The 12,970-nt window shown below is 36.1% G+C and overlaps 1 protein-coding gene across 1 annotated transcript in view; it reads left to right on the forward strand.

Annotated features, from left to right (window-relative positions):
- Nucleotides 1–1,369: 1,369 nt before the first annotated feature.
- Nucleotides 1,370–12,970, forward strand: part of LOC107678788 (N-lysine methyltransferase SMYD2-B-like) — a 21,276-nt gene continuing 9,675 nt past the window's right edge. The window contains exons 1-7 of the mRNA XM_016474186.1: nt 1,370–1,606; nt 2,515–2,578; nt 4,325–4,435; nt 4,515–4,575; nt 6,656–6,780; nt 8,164–8,231; nt 10,158–10,260. Of these exons, the coding sequence (XP_016329672.1) occupies nt 1,431–1,606; nt 2,515–2,578; nt 4,325–4,435; nt 4,515–4,575; nt 6,656–6,780; nt 8,164–8,231; nt 10,158–10,260 (708 nt within the window). The 5' untranslated portion in view covers nt 1,370–1,430. The remainder of the gene's footprint in view (nt 1,607–2,514; nt 2,579–4,324; nt 4,436–4,514; nt 4,576–6,655; nt 6,781–8,163; nt 8,232–10,157; nt 10,261–12,970) is intronic.

Genomic DNA, 12,970 nt, shown 5'->3' on the forward strand with positions numbered 1-12,970 from the left:
AAACATAATTCATGCATTTAAAAATTGTATTTCCATCTCTTTTGCAACAGTTTTGGAAGTGTCTAAAATGTACAAGTCATATCAAATCTATAGGCTATAGATTACTTTTATGCGGGCAGGAGCAGGACAAAACATGAATGTCGCGGGTGGGAGCGGGACAGAATCTTGCAGGAGTGAGCCTGAAAAATCTGTCCCGTGCAGATCTAGTTGGGGGTTTCGGTGCCTTGCTCAAGGGTCTCACCTCAGTCATGGTATTCTGCTCATCAAGCCTGCAAAAATACAGAAAAAAATGTAATTTTCTGAAATAGCCTATTATTGCAATTTAACAAAACAGTTTTCTATTTTAATATAATTTAAAATATAATTTATCATTTTTGTTCAACAACACTGTTAATAAATCAGAATAAGAATGATTTATAAAAGGATCATGTGACACTGAGGACTGGAGTAATGATGCTGAAAATTCAGTGCTGCGTCACAGAAATACAGTATATTTTAAAGTATAATAATATAGGAAACCAATATTAGAAATTGCAATAATATTTAACAATATTACTTTTTTTTCCTGTATTTTTGATCAAATAATAATACAGCATTGATGAGCATAAGAGACTCCATTTAAATATATATATATATATACATATATATAAAATAGGCCTGTGTGTGTATCCCTTATTCTGTCCCTTATTTTTCTATGAAAAACCACGATTGTCCCTTATTTTCCTTTTCTGAAGTTGGCAACCCCAGCCACGACTGCCATTGTATAGTGCTAATTCTAAAACCTTCTCATACAATTTAATTAAATCCACAGGCGAACATAATGATATGCCTAAAGAGGCCCGAAAAAAGGTGTGGATGTATTGAATATTACTTACAAACCGCAGACCCACAGCGTGAGATCGTGACCGACAATCTCTGAAATGTTACTGCCATCTAGTGGTATCTTAATGTACAGTTACGTGTGGTATGCTATATTTTTGTAGATGAATTTGTGCAACACAAAAACAGTAGAGAGAAAGTCTAAATAGGGCAGACTCTAAAAGAAGCCGTGCGTGTCACTTGATCCACGAGTGTAGATACAGTTCACAAAACCATTTTGTGCTTGACTTGCAACATCTTCCTTTGTTGTGTGTATGCATTGCATACACACAACAATATTACAAACTATAAAGTGTTACGAGTTGTAGTTTAACTATACGTTCGCATACGTGACGCTTTAACGTGATTACTTTTTGATAAATATTTTATTTAATAGATTCATTACCTTCCCGAAATAAGTTCTGAGATTCGGGCGTGGATAACACGTGCATGTTGGGGAAACTCATAGATATTCATATATGCTCCACCCATTTACATGGAAAATCTCAGAAACCTCAGAACTCGGAACACCGGTGCGGACTTTAAGTGCTAGATTTGTGTGTGTGTGTGTGATGATGGAGTGTGAGGGCATCGCGGGCATTGAGCAGTTTAGCAGCCCGGGGAAGGGCAGAGGACTGCGGGTGAGCAGAGCGTATGAAGCCGGTGAATTGCTCTTCTCGTGTCCCGCTTATTCATACATACTGTCCGTCAACGAGAGAGGATTCATCTGTGAACAGTGCTTTACACGGTCTGACTTGCTTTATTTATTTATTTAGCCTCTTTATTGTTGTTGGTATATCTTATAGGCTACTGTGTTACTTTATGCTTATGATTGTTATTTTCTAACAAACTTGGATGTATACGTATGATACATACCGCTAAATTAAAAATGTGTTCGTTCTCATTTGTTACTAGCATTATTTCATTTATACAGCTTAATTAGAAAATTTATTTATTGCTGCATTTGAACGTTCTGATAAAGCTGAATGAATGACAGGATTTAACAGCATGTGTAGAGGTGCAAACAATTTACATATCTTTGAGAGAGTGTGTGTGTGTGTGTGTGTGATGTTTGAATTTAACTAATCTTATCTGTCAGTTTTCTCTTGATTTTAGTTGAAAGATGTCTAAGGCATAGTCTAACGTTTGTTGATATATAAAACATAAAAAGACAACACTAGAGAAAATAAACAATTAAGCCCTTCTCTACTTTTTATCTCTCTTTTCTGTCATGGCGAGCAGATAAGCTTCAAAAGGGCACATCTAAAAATACAGCAGAATGTCCTGAAGCAGCTGCCCAAACTCAGGACATTTGCTCTAGCCCTGTGTGGTGACAGCACACTCACTGTGACAGCTGCTGAAGAGAGATTGTAGCTCCAATACCTTGCTCTATCACATTCTGTTCCAGTCTCTCTTAGTTGTAAATGAACCGCAAGTCACTTTGAAAATATAGTGAATTAATGTGTGCCAATGAGCAAGTTATATTTTCATGTAGTAATAAACACATGTAGTAATTTTCACATGAAACATGCTTACTGTTACATGAAAATATTGCTTGTTCTTTCAGACACACACACACACACACACACACACACACACACACACACACACAAGTTTTAATGAACATTGGTGGTTGTGTGTGTGTTTTTTTTACAGGAAAAAGGGTCTTGCAAAATGTGGAAAGTGCAAAAAAGCATTCTACTGCAATGTGAACTGTCAGGTAAATCACACACACATACACATACAATCACATACATACTAACAGTGATAAAAAGAACAAAGAAACAAATTGCAAGCAAAAAGAACACTGGAAGAAAGACATACATGAATGAAATAAAAGTGTATCTGACAGCTTTGGAAGCTTGTTTTTGACACGGGATAAAAAAAATAAAAAGGTAACGGTGACATATAATCCCACAATTCAGACTTATTTTCTCAAAAAGGGTGACTTTATTTATTTCTCACAGTTCTGAGTTTACATCTTGCAGTTCTGAGTTTAGATCTCACGATTCTGTTTTTTTCTTCTTCTCAGAATTCGAGTTTACATCTCGCAATTCTTACTTTTTTTTTTTTCCATTGGGGAAACGGCTTCCATAGACAACAGTGTCACATTCAGAAATTGAGGGGGGAAAATAAGCCTCGATAAAAAGTAAAACAAATCTACTTAAATGATTTATTGTCATTTAATAAAGACTGTACTTCACTATTTTTGATAAATTTCTATCATGTTTTAAAAATGTCTGTGAAACAATGGGCCAGAGCACATGTGGAAACATTGGTAAATGCATGTACTGTGCTGATAAGGAAATTCACATCACAAGGCTTTTGTTAAAACTATAGATCGAACTTCCACATTTTTGTATTCCCGCACAGTTGGATCAACAGAGGGATGGTGCCAAAATCAAAAGTTAATTATGGGTGTCAAAGAGAAGGTCACATTCTTTCTATGTTTTCTCTAGTCATGTACATATGCAATTTCAGAATTTTTTCTCAACTTTCTACTGTGTTGAAAGCCAAGTTTTTATTAAAAGTCCACCATGTCAGCAGTGAATTACCCTTGTATGTGGCTGTTGGTTCATGAAGTTCAGAAACATCAGTGACTCCTTATGCATGACAGCAAGTCATTGATATGTTTTTTCCCCATATTTTTTTTAGGCTCCATCTGCAAAGCACATTAGGATTTAAATATAGCATCTCAACTCCCTCTGAATTGTATGTGTACAGTTGTCTACAACAATCACATCACAACTTCGTACCAAACTATCTGGTTGAACACAAACCAATTTAATTAGTTTATCCGTATTATTCATCAGGGATGGGTGACATATGGCTAAATTTTTACATCTCAATATTTTCCAAAATTTTGACAATATTTTTACATTTGCTCTTGATTTATTTATTTATTTTTAAAATAAAAATTGGATGTAAATTGTAGATGTAAATTTAGATTTAAATACAAAAAGTTCTTTGAAGAACAAATAAACACAAATCTAAGAAAAAGTGGCAGGGGCATTTTACACTCCAAGAGTGTAAAACATATGTATGACATGACTGAATGCACAGATCGATCCTGACTAGGGATGTAACGATTCACTCAACTCACGATGCGATACAATTCACGATACTGATTTCACGATATGATTTTCTCACGGTTTTTTAAAACTTGATTTATTGGGGATTGAGCTAAAGTCTGCAGGACAGTGGCCCCCAGGACTGGAGTTGCCCATCCCTGTTCTATACTATAAAGCATTGTATTCCACAAAATCTACAGTTATCTTAAAATCAGTAACCATTCTTTCCTGATAATAATGGGTGTCTTTTAATGATTTTCATATTCTGCAATTTCACAAGACATAACATAAGCATCTTATCTCTGTGTGTCATTATACCTTATAAACATCATGCTGTGTATAGTGTATATGCATTAATGAGTGTTTCATGTGTAATTTTTTTGTGTATTTGACAGAAAAAGAACTGGCCCATGCACAAGCTGGAGTGTCATGCTATGTGTGTGTATGGAGAGAACTGGTGCCCCTCAGAGACAGTGCGACTGGTGGCCAGAATCATCGCCAGGCTGGTCAGATACAAAAAACATTTTATTACTCTCTTTGTTGAGACAGAATCAATGAGTGTTTGACACGTATTTACTGATGCAGAGACACCAGAGAGAGAGAAGCCCGTCAGAAAAACTGCTCTTACTGAGGGATATGGAAGGCCGTAAGTACCAGAAATCGTTTAACGTATCTGACAGAGAGGGCATGCTGTGTTTTGTATTTTTAAATGTATTTTGTCAAATGGGTTTTCACATATCAAGACTTTTTATCTAGAAGTGCCCTTTTATGATGCTATTGTGCAATGCTTTTATTTTATTTTTTTTTATTTTGATCATATTTAAGCTCATAAAAAGTCATTTAAATGGTATAACACAAGTCTTAACTACCACTCTTTAGGTCTTAAATTTGGGGATGGTAAACAGGAATCACGATATGGGGTTTTGGTGGCCTAATCTGATTATTAAATTTCAAAAGGCTATTATTTAAATAAATAAATGTAAGCTACAAGTTCAAAGTAAAAATGGGGCACTGTTGCGCATTCTACAGGCTTGTGGTTTCAAAGCAGTTTGCAGTCAATGAGTACCGTGTATTTATGACAAGTGTTTGCTTATGATCTATTGTTGATTAATTATGAAAACAGGCAGGGTCAAAACAGGCAGGGTCAAACAACAGCAAACAGGTACAATCCAGGATGCGACAAAAGAGTAATCCAATAAACAGGCGAAGATCCAGGGCAACATATCAAGACTTTTTATCTAGAAGTGCCCTTTTGTGATGCTATTGTGCAATGCTTTTATTTTATTTTTTTTATTTTGATAATATTTAAGCTCACAAAAAGTCATTTAAATGGTATAACACAAGTCTTAACTACCACTCTTTAGGTCTTAAATTTGGGGATGGTAAACAGGAATCACGATACGGGGTTTTGGTGGCCTAATCTGATTATTAAATTTCAAAAGGCTATTATTTAAATAAATAAATGTAAGCTACAAGTTCAAAGTAAAAATGGGGCACTGTTGCGCATTCTACAGGCTTGTGGTTTCAAAGCAGTTTGCAGTCAATGAGTACCGTGTATTTATGACAAGTGTTTGCTTATGATCTATTGTTGATTAATTATGAAAACAGGCAGGGTCAAAACAGGCAGGGTCAAACAACAGCAAACAGGTACAATCCAGGATGCGACAAAAGAGTAATCCAATAAACAGGCGAAGATCCAGGGCAGGCAGCAAACATTCAGAAATCAGAAACAGTCCAGGGTCAAAAACAAGGCAAGGCAACAAGGAAAACATGGGGAATTTGGGAACGCTACAGGCTAGACAATACTGAGCAATGAATGAGTGAAAACCCAGGCTTTAAATTGGGTGAGACTGATTGAGGTAACAAGACACAGGTGAGTGCAATAAGTGATGATGAGTCCGGCAAAGGATTATGGGAAATGTAGTCTGTGAGAGTGTGCCAAGAGTCGGGGTGGAGTGCCCTCTGGTGGAGCTCATGGGCACTCCAGCTGGTGATCGTGACAAAATGAAATGAAATGAAATAAAGTAAATAAAATAAAATATGGACAACTTATTATTTTAGCTAGTTTCCAAGGCAAAATTTATAATTTTTATTTAGTTTAACATAATGTAGTAAAATAAGTAAAACTAAAAAGTAAATAAAATAAAATATGGACAACTTATTATTTTAGCTAGTTTCCAAGGCAAAATGTATCATTTTTATTTAGTTTAACATAATGTAGTAAAATAAGTAAAACTAAAACTATATGTTTAAAGAGGGGTATTATATTATTATATTATATCAGGTTGTAGTTCCTTTCAGTACAAAGTCTAATTATTTGGTTATCTTTCAATTTTAGCACTCAGGGTTTTTTGGTTATTTCTTTTTGTTTTAAATTTGAGCCTGTTTCCTCTGTATTACACAGTATTTGGAAATGAGTTCTGAGTTCCTTTTTTTCAGTTTTCAATTTGTCCATTTTCTGCAATTCTTTGTGATTCATATTTTTGTAGGTTTTTCCAATAATCCAAAAATGTGTTGAATTTTATTTTTTGAATCAATTATTGTCAGTAGCCTTTGGGTGTATTGTGCTTTTTTAAACCATCTAATCTAATTCCCAGTGGTTGCATTTATTTTTCTCTTGTTTGAATATCATTATCACTTGGAAATACATCACAGTTGCTATGTTAACTTTAAGCATGTAAAGCTGTTACTTTATATAATGTTATTATGTCTTCATTTTCTCACAGACATGGAGGATATGGATAATGAGAAAAGAGAGTTGAATGAAGCACATATAGCCGGTCTCCATCACTTCTACTCCAAACACCTGGATTTCCCTGATCATCAGGCCCTGCTCACACTTTTATCACAGGTAAACACAGAAGTTTTGACAGCTGACCCTTTGCAATGCCCTTCCTTACTGCTTTACTGATCAACTCTTTTTTTGCAAATAAAATGGCATCAGTTCACGCGTGATTTTGCTACCGAGCATATGTCATCATGCAACAGAAAGCAGGACATTTGCAGAGGCTGTGGATTACAGATAACGATGTTGTAAATAAGTTTCAGGGTTTGGCACAGACTGGTCTTTTCGTTTCATAAGACCTCAGTATATTATCAGGGGCTGTGTGTAAATTGCCAATTTTCAATTTTAAAACTTTTAAAAGTTTGAAAACCTCTGGTTTAGGGGAGACATGGAGTACAATTCAGTTTATTAATATAAATAGTGTTATTGTGTAGATAATTATTGATTACAGAGTTGTTGTAGTTGTTTTAATAACTCTTAAAAAGAAGTATAGGGTGAGTTTTTCCCTATCGGATCTTTGTAAGTTTTTTTTTTTTAACCCCTAATGTGTTTGCATTCAACAACATCAGATGTGATGTTTGTTTTGACCATTGTTTTTTATATATTTTTTTTATAATATCTGAATAAAAATACTTTTAAATAGTAAAACACAATTTGATGAATAATGATGCCTAAATGGTCCTTGTAGATGAAATATATCCAGGAAAAATGCTCACTCAGTACGGATATGAGATGTGGCCCAAAACAACAAATAATAAAAATGCTTTTTAGAATATTACACATCATTCTACCTATTCCCCCATAAAGTGTCAATAATCTATTGTGTTATTGGCACTTTATGAACGTATTGTAGTGACAATCAGACTAAATTAATTCCTTGGAGCATTTTGCTAAATATGTCTAAGCGAGCAACAGTAACCAAAGGGGTCTCCGCAAAGGGTCAGTTAATCACTTAATTGTCCAATTAAAGTAAACAATGGTTTAGAGCAATGATACATGATGTGTTGTGTCTACTTTACACAGGTTCACTGTAACGGCTTTACTGTGGAGGATGAGGAACTCTCAATAGTAAAACACAATTTGATGAATAATGATGCCTAAATGGTCCTTGTAGATGAAATATATCCAGGAAAAATGCTCACTCAGTACGGATATGAGATGTGGCCCAAAACAACAAATAATAAAAATGCTTTTTAGAATATTACACATCATTCTACCTATTCCCCCATAAAGTGTCAATAATCTATTCTGTTATTGGCACTTTATGAACGTATTGTAGTGACAATCAGACTAAATGAATTCCTTGGAGCATTTTGCTAAATATGTCTAAGCGAGCAACAGTAACCAAAGGGGCCTCCGCAAAGGGTCAGTTAATCACTTAATTGTCCAATTAAAGTAAACAATGGTTTAGAGCAATGATACATGATGTGTTGTGTCTACTTTACACAGGTTCACTGTAACGGCTTTACTGTGGAGGATGAGGAACTCTCAAGCTTGGGTTTAGCTATTTTTCCAGAGTAAGCACAAGAAAACACATACACGATATCTATAACAAGGTGCTCCTCTCACAAGGCTTCATGCTGTCTTTGTGTTTAAGTGTTTTAAATTATGAGACTGTTGGATGATGAATAATCATATATGCTGCTGTAATAGGGAACATTAGATGGTCCAAGTCTATTTCCAGCCTCTCTTGGACATTGTTTGTGAGCAGTTCGGAATGCTCATAAAACAGTGTCCTGCTATTTACATCAGTGACTGTCATTCACTTTGAATGGATTGTGTTCAAAAATGAGCTTTGCTAGATATTTTATTAACAACTGATACAAATGTCACAAAATTTTGGCCAGTAATGATGTGATAAAATAACTACTATGCTTAAAACAAAACAAAACAGTTTTGCTGCTTAATATTTTCATTTATAAAACTCTCCATAGATTTCATCCTAAAAGTGTACGTAGGCACAAAAGCTAGATTTTGTGTACGCTCAAAAGTTTTCAGATTTATAGAACCATGCGTACGCCAGAACCTGGCAAAAATCCCTTTATAAATCCCAGTCAGAGGAAGATTGTGCGTTCGTGCATCGCCACCCCGACTCCACCCTGAAATCACCATATATGGAGCTTACAATGCCTAGTTTTACTATGCATAACCTCATCTGCATATCATTCCTATGCATATTCCCATCCATGTGACACCATGTTTAACACCGTCAAAGGTACAAGACATCAAGGAAATACGAGATACGGACTATAAATGCCATTTGTGCCATACACATTCATTTTTAATGCAAAAATCATCCGGTATCCTTGTTATGTTTTAGAATAAATATATAAAAATATCCATAAAAAACTGTTTAAAATAGTTGATCTCATTCATTTCCACTGGCCCAATAATAGTTCAATTGTTTTAAAAAATTCAAATTAAATTAAATTAATGCAGTTTTGCTGATAAGGTGAACATCTTTTAGCTATTTTTTGTGAAAAAAATATAGGCCTATATTTATTGCAGTGTAAATACAACTATCTGACTATGCGCGTTATTGACACATTATTTTAAAAAAGGAAACGTGCAAATCTTACAGTTTTCTTCAAGTTGTATCCTTCAAATATACCTCCGTGCAGCTGTGGTTGTACAGTAAGCTATTATCATTGGTCCTATTCAAACCGGACAATAGACCATTCCACTGAATCCAGCAATGTCCGCCACAATATCGAAGTAAGTGCGCATCATTGATAATTTTTCTCGCAAAAAATATTTTCTCATAACATGAGATGTGCAGTTTACTTTAAAGCAAGCACTTACCTCCATAATGGTGACTTCAAACTTGATTATTTTCAATAAAACAGTGCTAAGGCTTCCTGGAGGCTAAGTGAGGGCTGCCCGTGCAGGGCCAGTACTAAGGGGCCAACGTTCTGCCAATGAGCAAATTCTCAGGGGCCCTGCGCTGGCAGCCCTAAGCTGGCCTGTAAAGGGCCAGAGCAGGCTTGTTTGCAGGGCTGTTTCACTTTCAAAAAAGAAACTGATGAGACAGAAAAACAACAAACTGGAGATGCAAAACCAACAGATACCTGTGATAACAAACTTAAGAAACCTGTGCCAGCACCTCTAGTTTAAACAAGTAGAAATATGTTTTCTCTCATTCACGTCCACATTCCCAACATAGCGCCTTACTGATTACAAACGATTATCAACCTAAATTGGCACAAATAACCCCGGCTTCCTTACCCAACAGTTTCAACCCATCATTTTGTGTACTTAGACTAGAGAAACATATCTTGGGTTGTCTGAGCGGGGACATTTTTCTCCTTTACAGCCTCTTGTATTTCCCATTTCTATTTTTATCCTTTACTAGCTCTCTAAACTCTCTGAGGTTCTTTCTAACACTCTTTTTATCCACTTTTCACCTCCCACATTACTGTATTGTGTTTCTGTTGCTCTCTCAGCATTGCCCTCTTGAACCACAGCTGCTGTCCCAACGTCATAGTCACATACAGAGGTATCAACGCTGAAGTACGGGCTGTGCAGAAAATCAGTCCAGGGCAAGAGGTCAGTATGCCACTGTCCTCTTATAAGTGTTAAAATAGTGAAATTACTGACAAAATGTTCATTAACAGAGATTATTATTATTATTATTATTATTATTTTGTTAATTATAACAAAGACAATGTATTAAACTATTTCAATTCAAACATACTGACAACAAATACAACACCCAAGATATTAACAATATTTTTTTTTGAAAAACAATCTAGCAATGTGATTCTTTCAAATAATCAATCCTAGGAGGAACATAGGTGTTGTGACAAAGTTCCAAAACTAGGGGTAACTCTTGGGAGCCTGACATTTTCGAAAAGGTCAGTAAAATTTGCATACGTGGCTACTCCCCGGATTTCCGGGTATATAAGGGCCCATATGTTCAACTCGGTTAGGTTTCTGCTGAGGAGCCAAGATAGCATCTCAACTCCCTCAGCAGCAGTTCAGAGTTGTGGCATGAGGGACACAACGTCTCCGTTCCCTCCATCAGGGAACAAGAGTTACAATAGTAACCATGACATTCCCTTTCTGTTGGTTACTTTTGACGTTGTGTCGAAGTTCCAACACTAGGGGTCAGAACTAGATGCCAGAACTAGCTGAACTGCATTATAAATCTATGGTGCCTCAAATGCTGACAAGCATGGCATGTCAACCAACAAGTGCACTTCACCTCCTTGTAACCTTACAACAAGGAAGCGTGGACTCACTTCTCCATCGCCGATAGGAAACTTACCATTACAATGGGAAGAGGTCACCTCAGCTGTTCATAGCCTTTTCTTTGAGTCTCAAAACAGTTACATTTTTAACAGCTGAGCATACTTGTTTGTTAGCATTGGGAAGTTTTCTCTTTCTCTAGTGAGAGCGGAACATTATGGAGACCACATCCTACCCGAAGGGGGAGGTAAACGTGGAAATACACCCTATGGACTTGCCCAAAGTCCCTTTGAAGGAAAGTCTGTTCACTCAGCAGCCATATATGCAACGCTTCCGGGAAGCTATTTCAGGCATCCAAGACCAAGTCGTATCTAAATGAATGGGGAAAGCCTGCAATCTCAAAAATTGCCTGCTGAACTCACAATTAGATTACATATTTCAAATCACCAAAAAAAAAAAAAATCTGAAATGAACTGCCCCATAAATGTTGTTCCTTATGTTTAAATAATTTTTAAAAAGCTTATTTTTCAGGCTAGACCACCCTTACCAAAAAGAAGTATACTTCAAGTTTATTTTATTAAGTATACTTTATGTACAAGTATACAAATATCAGTGTACTAGTAGTATACTTGTAAGTGTACTATTTCAATACTCCTTGGGACTAAATTGGCCCACTTTCTAGTATATAAAAGTATACTTTTAAGTATACTTTAAGTATAACAGTAGTAAACTGAGTACACAACTAGTTTACATATGTTTTTAGTTTGTACTGCAACTATACTACAAGTGAACTTATAGGCATACTGATAGTTTACTAATTAAATACTTTAAATATAAATAGTTTAGTACACTTTGAAGTATAGTCTCAGTAAACTACTAGTTTAGTAGTTTTATACTGCAAGTATACTCGTATGTTTTCCTTAAGTGAACTTTACATCATAGGACTTCAACCCTGATCCTGGGGACCCACTTCCCAGCAGAGTTCAGCTCCAACCCTAATCAAACACACCTGAACCAACTAATCAAGGTCTTCAGGATCACTTGAAAAGTCACAGGCCAGGTGTGCTGATACAGGTTGGAAAGAAACTCTGCAGGACAGTGGGTCCCCAGGAGCAGGGTTAAAGTGAAGTGACGTGTTACCCGTACTAGGAATTAGTGCTCTGCGTTTAACCCATCCTAAGTGCACACACACAGCAGTGAACACACACACGGAGCAGTGGGCAGCCATTTATGCTGCGGCGCCCGGGGAGCAGTTGGGGGTTCGGTGCCTTGCTCAAGGGCACCTCAGTCATGGTATTGAAGGTTGGAGAAAGCGCTGTACATTCACTCCCCCCACCTACAATCCCTGCCGGTACGAGACTCGAACCCGCAACCTTGGGGTTATGAGTCCGACTCTCTAACCATTAGGCCATGACTTCCAACGAACCTTAGGCCATTAGGCCACGACTTCTGACTTCCAAAGACCTATACTTTACATCATACTTTAAGTATACTACTATGTCCCTATTTAGGTATTCATTTGTACATATTTTGTTATATATCTGAACATACAAAACATCAAAAGAAAGAAGCAGTGTCTGCTTGAAAACAAAAACATTTTATTCTAGCTTCATGCATTCTTTTTTATAAACACTTGAATGTGGTTAAGTTTCATAAATAAAAAATAAATAAACAACATTTTGAAAAAAAGATGAAAAAAGACTATGAATTGGATTCAGAATGATAATTAAAACATAGATGGAGTCGATCAACACCCCAAAGCTCTTCATGGGTCGACATTTTAGTCCATGACGTTACACAGTTTTGATGCTGTTTTATGTCTGATGATCGTGTTACATTACATGTGGAAGCATCTGTTGTTTCGGTTTCTTCTTCGCTTGTGTTTTGGGAATTTGGGAATGTACAGAAGATGTGTAATAGCGCCCCCTACTGTATAACAATGAAAACATGGATTCCCGGCGCACAAGTAGCTATAGTCTATAGCTCAAATACATTTAGACTTTTTCTAAGTATAAGTCAAGTATACTTAAATGTCATTTTAAGTATATTTCTGAGAAGTACATAAAGC

Source organism: Sinocyclocheilus anshuiensis, unplaced genomic scaffold (assembly GCF_001515605.1).
Source record: "Sinocyclocheilus anshuiensis isolate Anshui unplaced genomic scaffold, SAMN03320099.WGS_v1.1 scaffold2150, whole genome shotgun sequence".
NCBI lineage: Eukaryota > Metazoa > Chordata > Actinopteri > Cypriniformes > Cyprinidae > Sinocyclocheilus > Sinocyclocheilus anshuiensis.